This window comes from Cavia porcellus, unplaced genomic scaffold (assembly GCF_034190915.1).
Source record: "Cavia porcellus strain 051 isolate PalLab524CR breed Dunkin Hartley unplaced genomic scaffold, mCavPor4.1 scaffold_1, whole genome shotgun sequence".
NCBI classification, from domain to species: domain Eukaryota; kingdom Metazoa; phylum Chordata; class Mammalia; order Rodentia; family Caviidae; genus Cavia; species Cavia porcellus.
In genome coordinates, this window is record NW_026947484.1 from 236,461,725 (window position 1) to 236,475,636 (window position 13,912).

The following is a 13,912-nucleotide window of genomic DNA, read 5'->3' on the forward strand; positions in this document are numbered from 1 at the left end:
TTACTTATGGAAAATATCTTGGCTTCTGTGGTGCTTTTCACTTTTATTTTTGTCATAGTGGGAGTTGAACCGAGAGCTTTTGCGCTGAACTACAACCTCTGTCCTTTTTAAAATTTTGTTATTTTGAGACAGGGCCACACTAAATTGCTACATGGCTTAGGCTGGCCTTGAATTTACAATTCTCATGTCTGATCAAAAAGTCTTGTATTTACTTTTATACCATTTATTCATATGACTATACATTTTTAATTTAAAATATTGAGACAACATTTTCCGCATGAAAGTTTATTTCCCCAAATAGCCACTTGTCCCAACAATATTTCCAAAGTTTTATAGCCATAAGTGGTGAGCTCTAAGACGGTTTAACATCTTGGTGAAACAAACAGCAAGCCTTAATATTTTGCCCACCTGCTTACAAATATTAAATACACTCCTCATTTATCCGCCCCAACATTTGGGAGTAACGGGTCTGTCAGGACACATCTGAAGGCCCAGTTTGGGTTGATCTGAAAAAAGAAGGTGTCTTCTGCGGACAACAAAACAAACAGCAAAACAGTGAAACTATAGCCTCTGTTTATCATCCCAAACCCACTGTTTTTCTTGAGGTTGTAAAGTACCTGGAAAAACGTATTTGTTAGGAATCCCCGGCATATAAGGCATTGTCTCTGAAATGTAGTGTAAAAATCGCCTACATCAAGATTACCTCAGGATGCTTGCTTAGATACAGGTCCTGGCTGCAGTCAAGACCTACCAAACCGGAGTGTTTGGAGACGGAAGCTTATGAATTTAAACTTTAAACATGCTTCTCAAGAGAAGGCAGTTAGATTTTAAGCAATTTTATTTTCACACAGTGGCCTAGGTTCTACAAATTTATTTCTTTATTTCTTTATTTCTTTCTTTTGTCTTTTTCATTTTTTTTTTGGTACCAGGGATTGAACTCACCACTGCCTGCTTGCAAGGCAGGCACTTATGCCGCTGAGCTAAATCCCCAAGCCCCTACAAATTTCTTAAGAGGAATTCTTGACGGCTCCCCGGAACTTTGGAAAATGGAACAGTTGAAAGATTTGAATTGGATTAACCCACATTGGGGATAAAGGATTAAATAATTACAAATAAAATAGAAAAAAGAAACAAAATAAGATTATATATTTGAGCCAGGCGTGGTGGCTCACCCCTGTAATCCCAGCACTTGGGAAGCTGAGGCAGGAGGATTGCCATGAGTTCAAGGCCAGCCTAGGCTACATAACTGAATTCAAGGCTAACCTTAACTACACAGTAAGACTGTCTCAAAATCAAAACAAAAAAAAAATGAAAAGAAATATATGTATTTGAGGATTTAGAGTCAAAAGAAGATTGAGTAGGGAAAAGTGTTTGCTGGATTCTGTTTTCAGGGTAAAAGGTTGACACATTTATGTTATTATATTGAATTTACTGTGTATACAATCCTAACCGATGAATTTGATTATAGCATCGTGCAGTTTATCTATTTATTATTTTGATTTTTGGGGACAGAGTCTTGCTATGCAGTTTCAGGCTAGCCTTGAACTCACTATGTAGTCTCAAACTAGCAGGGTTTCGCCTGGGACAGTTTTAGCATGTGCCACCATGCTCAGCTTGTGCAGTAGAATTTTAAACGAGATTTAGAATGGAGACACACCTTCAAGCAGTACATAGAGTGGTCTTAATACCTAAAAGAAGGGCTTCACCCCAGGGAACCATGACTCATAAGGTTATGGGGCACAGCGCAGAAATCCTCTTTAAACATTTTAAATACACTCTCCGGGATATTTCTATGCAGGTGGCCCACAGAACACACTTGGAAAAACATTTAGGTTGGGCTTCACAGAACGTCCCACCAGGGATTCTCCGGCTCCCTAGGTGTAACATTAAAGGAAAACTCAAAGTGGCCTGAATCACACATTTCGTGAGTCCCGAGAGGAGAACGAGCAACAATTGCAAAACCAGCTGCCTAAGGTGTAGACAGGACATCTGTAATACTCTGCGAAGCTCCCTAGAAGGAGAAAGCAAAACTGTTTTCCTGACTTTTAGCGATGAAATATCAACCACCCCTCACCCACACACCATTTGCCCATAAATGTTAGATGCGCGCTCTAGCCTCCAGGGGGCGCGCGAGGATTTCCTCTCTCAAAGTCATTGCTGTGGGGAGCAGGGGCGGGATGTCTCCTGGTCAAGGACAAACTGGGGTTTTACTAAGAATGCAAGGAGCTAAGAGGCTAAAAGCATTTGCTTACGCGTGGAGCGTCCTTTCTCTGTCTCCTACTTAAGCTGGATTTAAAAAGTAGTTCTTAATGGTAACTTTGGCTGCATTTGCCAGTACTGTTAAAGAAAAAAATATTCTGACTGGTGGCACAGTAAGGCTGACTTTATTCTGGGTGTCTTGCAGTGGGGGAAAGCGACCTGGCTCAATTCTTAAACACAATGAGACAGGGAGACTTTTGCTAAGTCAACTCGAAAAGATTCGTCCAAAAGGCAAGCAACGAGTTTAAACATTAAAAGTGGTGGATGAAGAATATGATCAGGCACAAGGATGATCAGATAGCAAGCGTAAACTGGCTTACCGAGTTTTTTCTAAAACTGGGCTGGGCAGTTCTAGCAAGAACGGGGGCCAATTCCTGCTGAAGAGGACTCTGAGGGTCTGACCAAAATCTGGGGACAGGAGGTGGTCTTAGGGTTCATGGAGAAACGGCTTCTTTTCTCTTCCATTCCTTTTCTTTTCCATTCCTGCCTATGATAAGATCAAAGCGTGACCCTGCGGGCAGAGGGACCTGGGGGACCTGCTTTCTGTCTAAGCCTTGCTCAGGCCCGCAGAAGATTAGAGTGGGAATCAAGGCGAATTCCCTGCTTGCAAAACAGCAAATAATGTCCTTATTGTTATGCATGATGTTATGCATCACGCAGAAGGCCAGGGATACTGTGCTAAGAATTTAACCAGAGTAGAGGCAACGCTTTGTGTTCAGGTGAGAGTCTGTGTTTGGGGACCTTGAAGTTTCGGTTGTCAAGCACACGCCCAGGACTCAAAGCTTGAGCAATGTTTTCATTGTCCTGCTGTCCATAAGAAAGTTAGTTCATATTTTCCACGCGTATACTTTTCCTCTGAGATCTAGCAGGGTGTCCACGTAGATGGCTGTCAATATATCTGAGGATCTAACAATTTTCCCCGAACTGGGTCTTTTTTAGTCTTCAGAATTGTGTAACCAATAATAAGACTGAGCACCAACACAGAACAGTAGGAAAGAACTTTATTTTTGGCCAACGATAGAAATGAGAGATAAACTCCCAAGTCAGCTTCTCAACTCATCAAGGGGCCAGAAGTTCAGTGTAAGTGAGGTTGATTATTCTGAGCCATATGCATTTTTTAACACAGAAATATGAAACGAAGTACGTTCCAATGCAGGACAGTGTGGTATGAAGAGAGAACTCTAATTTGCTTGAGGTGACTTCTCGCTGAGGACAGGAAGGTGGGTGGGGAGGAGGTTGCTTGCAGGAAGAATCGTCCTCCACGAGGACAGCAGGGAGGTCTCCTTCAGGGACAGTTTTGATGAAAAATCTGTCTAATGTCACTTAATTTTTCCTGCACCGCGTAACCCTCCAGAATCGAGAGACCACGTTATCGTTCTTCAGAGTCAGTACTCTGTTCATGACAGTCTTGTGCCCTGGTGCTTCTCAGAGAAATCCCGGCACTCACTCTGTTTTTCCATGACGGATTGAGCACATCGCTGCTGCCCTGCTCCCTGTCAGTGGACGCTTCTCAACCAGCGCTTCTGCTGCTTGCCCTGGAGCTCAGTGCGTTCCTCCTCACCGTTCCTAACAAGCGCCTCTGTGCCTGCCCCGTCCTCCTCCAGATCAGTACTCCGGCCCCTGTGGAGGAAACCAGCCTATGTGTTTGTCCCTGACCAGGGCTGGGGGGCAAACAAAGATGAAAGACAAAAAGAGACAGTTAGTTCAGCATGTGGGTGCCAGCAGGGTCTTGCCTCTGGTGCACTAAGAGCCCTGAGCATCTGACTCAGCTTACCTTGATTGCTCACACATGGGAACAAGCAAAAGATTAGAGTACCAGGACATTCATCTGCCTGCGATTAGCTAAAGTACGTGCCCAGGTAAACAACTAGTTCTCAGGCACGTTCACTTTCCCTGGAACCCCAGCCGTGCTGTCGGGCTGGGGTGCTGCAGGGGCACGGCTTGGGGCCTTTCTCCTGTCTGCTCACCGAGGAGGGCAGGTAAGCCTCAGTGTTCATCGGCTCTCCCACACCGGGGGGCGCATTTGCCTGCACTGCCTGTGCGGCAACACTTTCAAGGCACGTTCAGTGACACCTTCTGGCCACAGTGTCCCCATTCTGAGCTTTAGTCCGGTATGGGCCATCTTCCCAGGCTCTGTCAGCGAGGTCGATGCAGTGGAGGACACTGGGGCCTTCCCAGTTTCTTCCAGGGCCCCTTCAAAGTCAAGGGGGTCTCTTCAGTGACATTAAAACACCCCATAGGGGAGGTTGGGGAACAAGCAGGGGAGGGTAAAGGCCTTCTGGCAAATCTTGACTGGAAAGAAGAAAATTGTAGAAATTGTTTTCCTTGCCGGAGAGAACAATTAAGAGAAGCAGAGGGAACGGATAAGCCTGGCACCAGAGCCCCAATTCATTGTTCGCCACCTCTACTTATTTGCAAAGGAGACAAAGTGGGGGAAGGCTATTACAGAAAACTCACTTAAGATATAAAATATATATTTGTTGGGGGCTGGGGATTTAGCTCAGCGGCATAAGCACCTGCCTTGCAAGCAGGCGGTCGTGAGTTCGATCCCCGGTACTGATAATAAAATATATATATATATATATATGTGTGTGTGTGTGTGTGTGTGTGTGTGTGTGTGTGTGTACCTAGATGCCAACCTATATATAAATACATATATGTAGTATTATTCTCACACCATGTTACTGCACTAAAATGTATGTATGCCCACTCATTTAATTGCTAACTCAGTTTTGTGAGGCTCTCACTAAATTTTAGAGACAACACCTTGGTGAGACAAATGAGCTTGCCCAAGAATTTGCACATAGGCACTGGACAGGGTCAGTGGCCAAGGCAGGAGTCTCAGCACCTAAAATCAATCAAGTGACCACAGCTCTCAAAGAGGACAGTCCCCTCTCACCACATAATAAAAGAGGCTAAGGACAAAGATCCAGAACACTGGCTCTGGACTCCCTACCTTAGACCCACAAGGTCTATCTCCTTATTTCTCCCCTTTCCAATGAAAGGACTTTGTTGGATTTTGCTGTCCTTTTAAACTTATATCTCTAATTTTTTTATTGGCACTAACTATAAATACTGGATAAATAAGATCTACCTTCACCAGACACCACGAGCTGGTGAAGAGTGCCTTTGTGAACATCCTCTTGCCATTGCAGACAACTTGCTGGTCCATGGGCTGGAGAAGAGGGGGTGTGTTGGGGGCGGGGAGGGCGTCTGGACCTTTATGAAGTCATTCTCAGTGTCCTTATCCCCTACTGGCTGGAGGCTGTGTCAGGGCACTCTCCATCCAAAGGAGGCCCCTTGCGGGTATGTGCTTGTCAGAAGATATTTAACAGTGGGCACAAACCATTCCATGAACAGTTGCCTTGTGACCCAGCCTTTCAAACTGGCCCTGCACATGACAGGTAGCCTGTTCTTGTTCACTGTCTATTCCTTAAACGCATGAGAGGTGTGGGAATGGCACACCAGTTGCTGTAGTCAGGGATTGCAAAGAGAACAATTACACACAGGACACATAATTATAGTACTGTTTTGTAATTGTCACCCAAGAGTTAAATACAAGACGTGAGGAGATCTGTGCATACACTAAAGACCTGAAGAATCCAGCCAGGGCCTTGGAGCCCATGCAATATCCTGCATGAGTCCAGCTGAAGACCTAGAGCCCACGACAATGACTCATGCAAGTCTGTCTGTTTCATGGAGGTGAGCTGGGAAGGCCCCAAGGTCAGTGGTGGAAGCTAGCAAGTCTATGCCAGTGGGGTGAAGGATCTGTGCCAGTAGGCTGAGGGCTCTGCACTGGAGCAAAGAAGAAATTCTCAAAATAGGACCCAGGCTCCCCTGAAAAATGCCACAACCATCCCCAGTGACAACAAAGTCTTGCGCTCCTCTGATGATAACCGTCAAGTACATATCAGGAAGCCTGTGTGACAATCTTCTCCTGGAGATAACAGCACACACCTTCCCCTTCGGAGCCAGGGAGTGATGCTCAAAGTGTAAGGATCAAAACTCCCCAAAAGTAAACTGCAAGCTATTCTCAGCAACAAGGGCTGAGCTCCTCCAGTGATAACAGCTGAGTTCATATCAGGGGAGCCCGCAAGGCCAGCTCCTGCAGGAGAACCAACGGCTCCAAACAACAGCGCTTAGGAGAACCCACAGTGCTTCTCTCTCCCTCCTTCTTCTTTTGATGCTGGCATGTCCTCAGGTGGACCCTCTGTGCTCAGCCCCACGCCGATGCAGTTTGGCTGGCGTTACAAGTTGACCACCAGCTTTTAATCCACCAGACCAGCAATGGCCTACTCTGCAGATCAGCACTGGTGTTCGCACAGCAGAAGGGTCAGCCTGTGCTTTGTGGTCGTGTTCCCAGCAGTGGCTTCTCCTCCAGGGTGTTAGGTTCTGTTTACTATCTTTTTCAGAAGAGCTCTGTTTCATCTCAGTTGAACACTTGTTGAGTGACGGATCCGTCTGCCTTCGTGAATTCATGAATTCTTTCTTGCAGACTTTGCAGTGGCCGGGTCAGGACTGGAAGCTTCCCCATGGCTTATCACACTGTGGAGGCCATTTCGCTTGTGGAATTTATCAAGCTACCTCCACTGGCTCTGAATTCATCACTTACTGCACTTGGAGCAGGGTCTTCTTGCGGTAAATCATGCAGTTTCCCAGCCTGTTATAGATCAGAGCCTCACTAAGGCTACCACGTGCCAGCTGTGTCTCAACGACCCACCGGAGCAAAGCTGTTTCCACCTCTTCCAGCACTCGGGCCCTTGCTTGGGTGACGCTGTTATTCCTCATCCGCTGTTCTCATGGCATCTTTAGTCTTCAAAATAGTCAAGATGGTTCACTTCACCATTTTGTACTCTGAGGCCAGATCAGTCACGCCACGCGCATGTTTTTCTACAATTTTTCTTCGTTTCAATGATTGTTCTCTGTAAAATCTTCTTACCGTTCTTGTTCTGCACTTTCTTGTTACAGCCACGACGGCTTGGCATGTTCTCGGTGCTTTTAGCACTGTGTGCCCTTTCTCTTTACCACCATGCTTTCTTGGGAGCCATGATGGGCTGAATAATACAGTACTGTGTGTGCTAAAAAAACACACAAAAAGCTTCACAGAAAGTGTGTGCAGGTCTGTCTGCAACCACAGGCTCCAGAGAGCAAGCCACGGCCACGAGGCAGAGCAGGGTAGATGGTCACACTTAGATTTGTGTGACCAGGATCGCGCTTGTCACCTGATGCAGAGTTCATGGATAGAAGCAAAATTTTTCCGAACACTTCTTTTTACAAACTAACTTGTTTGTGAACAGAGGTGCTGCTGTATGGTCATCACCTGCTTTGGATTACGCACTGATGAAACGAGGTTGCAATTCATAGAACGGGCCTTCGCATCCTGGATGTTTAACTAGTCCAGACAAGTGAACTCCGGCTAGGGTCCTGATGATAGGATAGAGCTGAGTTGGTCACACTCACTGCCAGGCCCTCCAACAGATCAAAGGCTATGTTCCTTGGTCCACAAGGTTTCTTGGCTCAAAAACCCCATTTGTCAGTCTACCTGAGAGCACCCTTCACATGAAACAAATGTAGAGGCAGATGAACAAACATATCCTTCCTTTTAATCAGAATTATCACAGTCCTATAGGCCAAACTAGTACTTCAAACCTAACCAGTCCTTGGGCTGGGGAGTTAGCTCAGCAGCTAAGTGCTTGCCTGGCAAGCTCGAGGTCCTGAGTTTGATCCTCAGTACAAAACAAAAACAAAGTCTTTACTGATACTTTTCCTTGTAAGCTACATGATATAGCCTTGCCGGGGACAGCTCAGTGGCACAAGCTGCTGCCTGGCCAGCATGAGGTCCTAAGTTTGATTCTCAGTACCGTAAAACACAAACAAAACAACAGTGAAAAACAAATGTAGCCTTGCCAAAGGAACCATACATATGAGCCTGAGATTTTCTCTTCCCAAGATACTAGCAGGATAGTGTAAGGACACAGGACAGACAAACTCAGTTCCTCACACTATCTTGTCACAAAACAAGAGATTTCTGTGTCCCCCACATATACAGTGAATGATTCATTTTGCAAGAAATTCTCCTGTGGACAGACACCTGTTGGAAGCAGTGTCAGGTCCCACTGGTTGAGGGCTCAGTACCATAATACAGTGCCTCACTTCCGCGGCCAGTCACGAGTGTGGGCCACCAGAACCTCTGGCCAACAGGGGTTCCTGTGACCCTTTCTGTGGGCTCAACGAATTTGGCAGATCAGCTCTCAGAGCTCAGGGAAACACCTTATTTATAGCCACACATTTATTATAGAGAATGTAATAGGGCTGGGGATTTAGCTCAGTGGTATAAAAGCCTGCCTGGCAAGCACGAGGTCCTGAGTTCAATCCTCGGTACCACCAAAATAAAGAAAGAATGTAATAAAGGGTACAGATGCACAGCCAGATGGAAAAGATGCACAGGGCAAAGTGTGTGGGAAGGAACACAGACCTTCTGCACCTCTGCAGACTCCAGGTATCTCCCTCCAGGGCCCTCCACTACTCCACTACTTAGAGGCTTTTTTTTTTTTTTTTCTTTTTATTGGTACTGGGGGATTGAACTCACGACTGCCTGCTTTTAAGGCAGGTGCTTATGCCGCTGAGCTAAATCCCCAGCCCCCATTAGAAGCTTTTTTTTTTTTTTTTTGAGACAGGGTTTCACCATGCAGTTCAGGCTGGCCTCGAACTCACTTTGTAGCCCAGGCTGGCCTCACACTCGCAGCAATCCTCCTGTCTCAGCCTTCCGAGGATTGCGATTATACCTTGAGCCGCCGTGCCCAGGCCTACCCGGAAGCCCTTGAACTTGGTGCCCTTGAGTTTTATGGAGGCTTCATTACATAGCCCTGTTTGGCTGAATCACTGGCCCTGGGTGACTGACGCAGGCTTCTGCCCTCTCCTTTGGAGCAGCACATGAAACATTCATCGCTCTGGGTGTTAGGAGCTCTATTTTACAGGCAGGAGACGGGATGAAGATCAAACGTGTCTTTCACAGCATCACACTTGGGTGCTGCCAACATTTATCCCTGAGATAAACTTTTATAAAAATCTGCCCAGGTGAATAAACCTCCATTTCTTTTGGATTCTACCCTTAATATCTAAAATCCGAGTGCAGGGATCTGGAGCCATTGCATGTCTTTAAAGTAATTTTTTCCTATTTTTCACTTTGCAATTTTATATCTGATTAGTTTAACTCTGAGGATAATATTAGTTCCTTAATTTTCCATCTCAGAAAAATCTCATGCAGGTATTCAAGCACAACACACCTTTATATATTTAATGAAATTTTTTAAAATTAAGAAAAGTACTCCAAATCTAGGGTGAAGGCAAATAATGAAATCTGGGTTTTAGGTGAAGAAATTAGGTACTGTCACATGAGGCCTCTGTAACCATCCACCTACTCTTCAATCCGGATCGCACAGGGGCTACACGCTCATGCTCAGGTATGAAACTGGGCCTTAACGTACAGGTGGAGGCTCCCGGGCACAGCTCTCTCTAGAGGAGTGCCTGACCCTTGGGTATAGCTTTCCCCATTGCTACTTACCACAGTTGGAACCGAAGGCCCAGTCTACTCACCATTCTCAATCCTGAAGAATATGGTAAAGCCATGCATAGTACACAAAGGTCCATTATGCATATTCTTAGGGCCCTGGCAGAGCAGGAGAATCCCTTGAACACACGTATCTACATGTATGCACGTGCACACACAATTATTTGGAAGTAATTCAACACTTGTGCAAAATTACAGAACAAACAAATCACAGAACTTATTGGGTTTTGTGGTGCTTGTTTTAAGATTCAGGTACTTCTTTCTTTTTTTTTAAAATACATGATGTTTTAAGTTTAGGGCTTCTCAACTTTTAATTGAGGAATGAGCCCAGGGCCCTCACACTGAGGAACATCTCTAGCCTTTTTTTACTTTTTAAAAATTTTGATCAGAGTCTGTTTCACTAAGTTGCTCAGGCTGGCCTTAAATTTGGGATTCCCCTGCCTCAGCCTCCAGAGGGCTGGGATTACGGAACACATCCCCACATCTGATTGGGCCTCTAACTCTTAATCCAACTTTGTTGATATAAATTCTAGCATTTTTACAACTTTTAACATCAAAGCCACAAGAGCCATCTATGAAACAATTACATTTATGGATTCTAAATTTGAGCTTACTTCAGCCACACAATACATTCCTCATTAGTTCTGGGAAGCTTTGAGAAACATTCATGTCTTGCTTTCATCAGACTCCAAAACAGCTCTTAAAGTTAATTATACTTAGATTCAAGGTTTTCTGCCAAATACCCAATACCTAACCTTTATTTATAGTTTTCCATGTGTTGGAAATGCAGTATAAACTGGTAAGTACATATTAAAAACCTAGTCCTTCCCCAGAAGCTTACAGTATAAATTACAAGGCTATATCAGTTCAGGTTATATACTGCATCAAATTAAAACCAAGGCTAACCTTCCACAGATTTCAAGGACCTTTCTTCAAATTTCTAAAAAGTTATTATACTTCTTCCCAGAGTTTGTTGGGTTGAGGGTAGGATTTTGTACCTTTGTTTTAATCTTCTGACAGTGTCACTACTTTTCGTCTAAGGCAGAACACTGAATTTAAGAAGACAATGCCGTGTAACCCAGGAGATACACAAATGGATAGATAGACAAATAGATCTCCAAAGAAAGGAAATTAGGGCACAAAAGTGATCCCCGCATATCCATTCAGAGTGTGACACTGTTCACAATATCTAAAGCAGCCTAGATGTCTGTCAACAGCTGTATGGATGACAAAGAAAATGTGATATATACACATTACATATAATAAGTATTACATAAACACATGTGATGGAGTATAATTCACTTCTAGAGAAGAAAGTTTTGTGTTTTGCAGAGAAGTGAACGGAATTGAAGGGTACCATAGTAAGCAGCATTAGCCAGACACAGAAAAGCAAGTATCACATGTTCTGTCTTATATGAGGAAACTTTAAAAAGTCACTCTAAAAATTCAATTTAAAAAGATTACCAAGGCCTGTAAAAGGGGCCAAGTGTGTGTGTTGGGGTGTAGAAACAGGGTGGGTAGATATGATCAAGGCTTGCCCCATGCATGTGTGGAAATAGCACAGTGAATCCTATTTACACATAGAGAGTTAGCACATATTGATACTAATTTTTTAAAAAGAACGGTAGAGCTGTAACACAATTTCAATTACTTTTTTTGTCCCAATTGATAAAATCAAACAGCAACAAAAACTCTTTGATTTCACGTAGATTCTCACTAGGCATCTAAATAAAATATATCAAGCCATCTTAACAATGTTTTCAAAGACAGTAGCATACTCTAAAGAGATTTTTGAAGCAGACTTTGCTTTTTAGAGAAGTCTCAAGTTCCTGGCAAATTGGGGACAAAGTACGGAGCTTTCCTGTGCATACCTGCGGCCTCCCAGGGCGCATAGACTCCTGTTACAACATTCCCTCCAGAGCAGCACGACTGATGAACCCCCATTGACACATTATCACTCCACCCTCCCAGTTTAAATGAAACAAGGACTCACGCTCGGGGTGGTACTTTCCATGGGTTTTATACAAATTGATAATGATATATATCCACCATCATAGTATCAAACAATATTTCCGTTGCCCTAAAATAACCTCTGTGTTTGCCTATTTATCCCTATCTTTCTCTATAGAAACCCAAGTGCAGAAATGAGAGACAGAGGTGCCCAGCCAGTGTTCAGTTTAATTCTATTTTGCCTGGTTTCGTTCCTGTCCTTGACAACATTGGCACACGCCTACAACCTTATACATAATTAACTACCTTTTTCTTAAGTCCCCAGAGCTGATCCCAGTTATTTTCAGCCAAGCATCTTAGCTATTCTTAACTCTCATAGACACATGGTCATTCTGATACAGAACTGAGTTTTGTGTTTCCCTCTGCAAAGACATAAGGAAAGCACTTACCTAAATTATTAAAATGGGATGTGGGGCCAATTCCTCTTGAAACACTGAGAAACATCTCACCATAGTGAGCCTTTGGCTTAATGAAGCTTCGTAGAGCTGAGTAGCTGAGTAGATTTCACTGAAAGAATATGAGTTCTTTTTTTGTGCATCATAACTTTATTTGGGATATATTGTTAAAAACCCCCTAATCTAAAATTGTAAAAGTATTTTCATCCTTTTTTTGAGTCCTATTGTACTATGTTTTAGACAATGAAAGTACAACAGGCCTTTCCAGGATCCCGCCAAAACCTTGTGTTCAAACAAAGTCACACCAGGTAGTAATAGATAATGTCTACAAAGTAGTGATTTCTTACCTATATCTTAGAAAACAAAGAAAATAGAACTTAAATAAGTACATCTGGCTCATCTGACCAGGTAGAAGAATCTTAGAAACCTCAACATTTCCAGGGGATTAGTAACCAAGCTGAAATGTAGATAGAATTGTCTTCTGTTATAATATTTTTTCAGCATCAAATGACATTGATTAAATACCTAATAAGGTACAGCATAGAAAGGCATGCAGTAAATATTTTTGGAAGAGCAATTAAATATCAAAAGATAACCATCCGTGTCTTCTGTCTAGTAGAGAATAAAAGACTGTGCATGGGAATGACTTAGTACCATTTTAAAACAATCTTCTTTTGAAGTACTACATAAAGACTTCATACGAATTGATAAAATAGAAATCTAATAATATTTAAATGGACAGTCTTAACCTATTTCAGGTTGCCATAACAAAAGTCATAAACTGGGTAACTTGAAAACTACAGCTATGTTTTCCTCAGAGTTTTGGGATCAGGAAGTCCAAGACCCAGATGTTAGTAGAGTTAGTGTTTGGTGAGGACCCCCTTCCTGATTAACAGGTGATGCTTTCCATCAGTGTGTTTTCATATGGTCAAAGGGAAAGGCGCTCTCTGAGGTCTTTTATTAGGACACTAATCTCATTAGTGATTGGGTAATTTCATCACCTCTCAAAACCTCAGTTCCTAGTACCATCTCCTGGGGCACTAAGATTTCAACATGTGAGTTTTGAAGGAACACAACATTCAGACCATAATAGAGAGTATGAAAATATCACTGAAAAAAGTCTCTTTTTTTTTTTTGTCTTTTTCTTTTTCACCGGTACCAGGGATTGAACTCACGACCGCACACTTGCAAGGCAGGCACTTATGCGCTGAGCTAAATCCCCAGCCTCGGAAAAAAGTCTTTTAATTTTTTAAGACTGGGTTTTGCCATTTAGTCACTTTGAATTAGCTATGTAGCCTAAGATAGTTTTGAATTTGGATCCTTCTGCCTCAGCCTAACTGCTGAGACTACAGGTGTATGTTAGCATGCCAGCTAAAAAATAAAAAGTAATTGTAGTTGGATGTTATAGTCATGCCTACAGTCTTTGCACTCTTGTGGGGAGGAGGCCCTGTGGATCAAAAGTCTGAGCTCTGGACGGACAGCTTACTCTTATGGTTTGTATCTAGATGTCCCCTCAAAGCCTTTTGTGGTCCTAGAAGCAGGCTTCTAGGTGTGTGACTGACTTATGGCCCAACGCTGGGATAATGGATGTGGCCTGCACACATATAGGGGACAGAAAGAGTCTTCTCTCCGAGCTCCTCTCCTTTGATCTGGTTGCTGACGCTGTTTTCTAGTGCCA

At 43.5% G+C, this 13,912-nt stretch overlaps 1 protein-coding gene across 8 annotated transcripts in view; it reads right to left on the reverse strand.

Moving 5' to 3' along the window:
- The window catches only part of LOC111757718 (basic proline-rich protein-like), a 28,423-nt gene that overhangs the window by 3,943 nt on the left and 10,568 nt on the right, over positions 1–13,912 (reverse strand). For 2 of the 8 annotated variants that reach the window (XR_010041430.1, XR_010041428.1), the window contains exon 2: positions 12,229–12,346. The exons of 2 other annotated variants lie outside the window; for them this stretch is intronic. Coding sequence is in view for 1 of the 6 variants with exons in the window: in XM_063231627.1 (XP_063087697.1) it covers positions 3,770–3,879 (110 nt within the window). In the remaining 5 variants the exon portion in view is untranslated. Of the gene's footprint in view, positions 1–3,242; positions 3,880–5,353; positions 7,813–12,228; positions 12,347–13,912 lie in introns of those variants that run through there. 4 more of the 8 variants (XR_010041418.1, XR_010041416.1, XR_010041415.1 and 1 more) reach the window with 4 other exon arrangements.